The sequence below is a fragment of the Myotis brandtii genome, unplaced genomic scaffold (assembly GCF_000412655.1).
Source record: "Myotis brandtii unplaced genomic scaffold, ASM41265v1 scaffold355, whole genome shotgun sequence".
Lineage (NCBI taxonomy): Eukaryota > Metazoa > Chordata > Mammalia > Chiroptera > Vespertilionidae > Myotis > Myotis brandtii.
Window position 1 is genome coordinate 989,033 of NW_005363642.1, and position 1,506 is coordinate 990,538.

Below are 1,506 nucleotides of genomic sequence, written 5' to 3' on the forward strand. Positions count from 1 at the left end.
ATGGACACCAAGACACAGAACCCTCCCATCACCCACACCCAGCCCCATAGCAACTCTCGGCCCCAAAGCCACACCTGCAACCAGTGCAATTGCAGCCACCACTGCCAGAACTGCAGCCATGGCTGCAGCCGGAGCCAGAGTTGCAGCCGAAGCCGGGTCTCCAGCAAAAGCCCAACCGGCCACCGCAGCTCACCCGGCCACCAAAACCAGAGTCCAAGCCCCAGCCCGCCACCAAGGCATCACAAACACACCATGCACTCCCACCACTGCCCCATGAGGCCCACCACCCACTCCTGCAGCAACACCAAGAACAGAAAGAACTTGGAAGGACAAGTGAAAAAGAGGAAGGTGGTCAATAGGAGACAGCAGGTGTACAAAAAAAAGAGGCGAAGCTCAGGTACTTTTCATGCAGGTGGGGAAGGGTGAGAGGGGCTGCCCAGCTGGACGTTGGGGGGCAGTGAGGCGAAGGCTGCAACCTCCAAGCCAAGAGGGAGAAGAAACTATGGCAGTTGTGTATATGGTACATTGCTGGACTAGTTCTTCCAATAAGTTGGATGGGTTGATTAGAAAAACAGATAGGTGGCAGGTTAACTAGATGGAAGGATGGATGGGGGATGGGAGCTGGGTGGATAAATTCATTAGAAGTGTGGTTAGGTAGAGAGATGAGTGATAGGAGGGTTAACTAGTTAAGTGGATTGATGGATGGATAGAAGAATGGAGTTGAATGAGTGGAAAGTTTGGATATGGTTGGAAGGATATGGATGGTGAACTGATTAACTGACTAGGTGTGTGAATGATTAGATCATTTGTGGATAAATAAATGGGCAGGTAAACTGATGGATGGTTAACTGGATGGATGAATTTAATGAACAAATGGATGAAGTTTCAATAGATGGGTAGCCTGGATATAGTTGAAAGAATTAAATGAATGCTGGATGAAAAGACTGGGTGATTCATGGATGAGTCATGAGTCACCCAGTCTTTTTATTTTTTCACACCGTCTTTTTAAGTGGATGGAATGGATGGATTCACATAGGTCAAAAGGAACTCGACCATAGTCTATGCTCTATCCATGCCCATATTTGATTACAAATGAGAAGTCCAAGACTCGAAGGAGAGGGTTAGTGACTTCATGAAGCACAACTATTTAAGGGTCCCTTTTCTGTTCCTATCACTTAGGGCGGAAATAAACTGAGATCGCACTCCATGGCTTGTTCCTGTGTCAGTTTCACCCAAATGAGAAACACCATCATGCGTGGAATGCTAGAGGGAAGTCAAACTTTTTGCAGGAACGTGTTACTACAAGTGATTTCTACGCAACAACGATTAAAGCTTGTACACTGGATGACTTTCCTTGTGTTGGCATTTTTATTTCAGTAAAGGTGTCATGTGTTTTGGGGCCTGGTTTGGTAGCACAAAGCAGAAAAGAGGTTGCAGAGGGAGCAGTGACATGCCTTGTAATGAGACCTCATGAAAGTGTAAGGAGCCATGCCAGCGCAGGGGCAG

The 1,506-nt window shown here is 47.2% G+C and overlaps 1 protein-coding gene across 1 annotated transcript; it reads left to right on the top strand.

The window, feature by feature from the left end:
• Nucleotides 1-426, top strand: TNP2 (transition protein 2 (during histone to protamine replacement)). The gene has a single exon (XM_005871761.1). It carries the CDS (start codon nt 1-3, stop codon nt 424-426), a length of 426 nt encoding a protein of 141 aa, XP_005871823.1.
• Nucleotides 427-1,506: the final 1,080 nt, after the last annotated feature.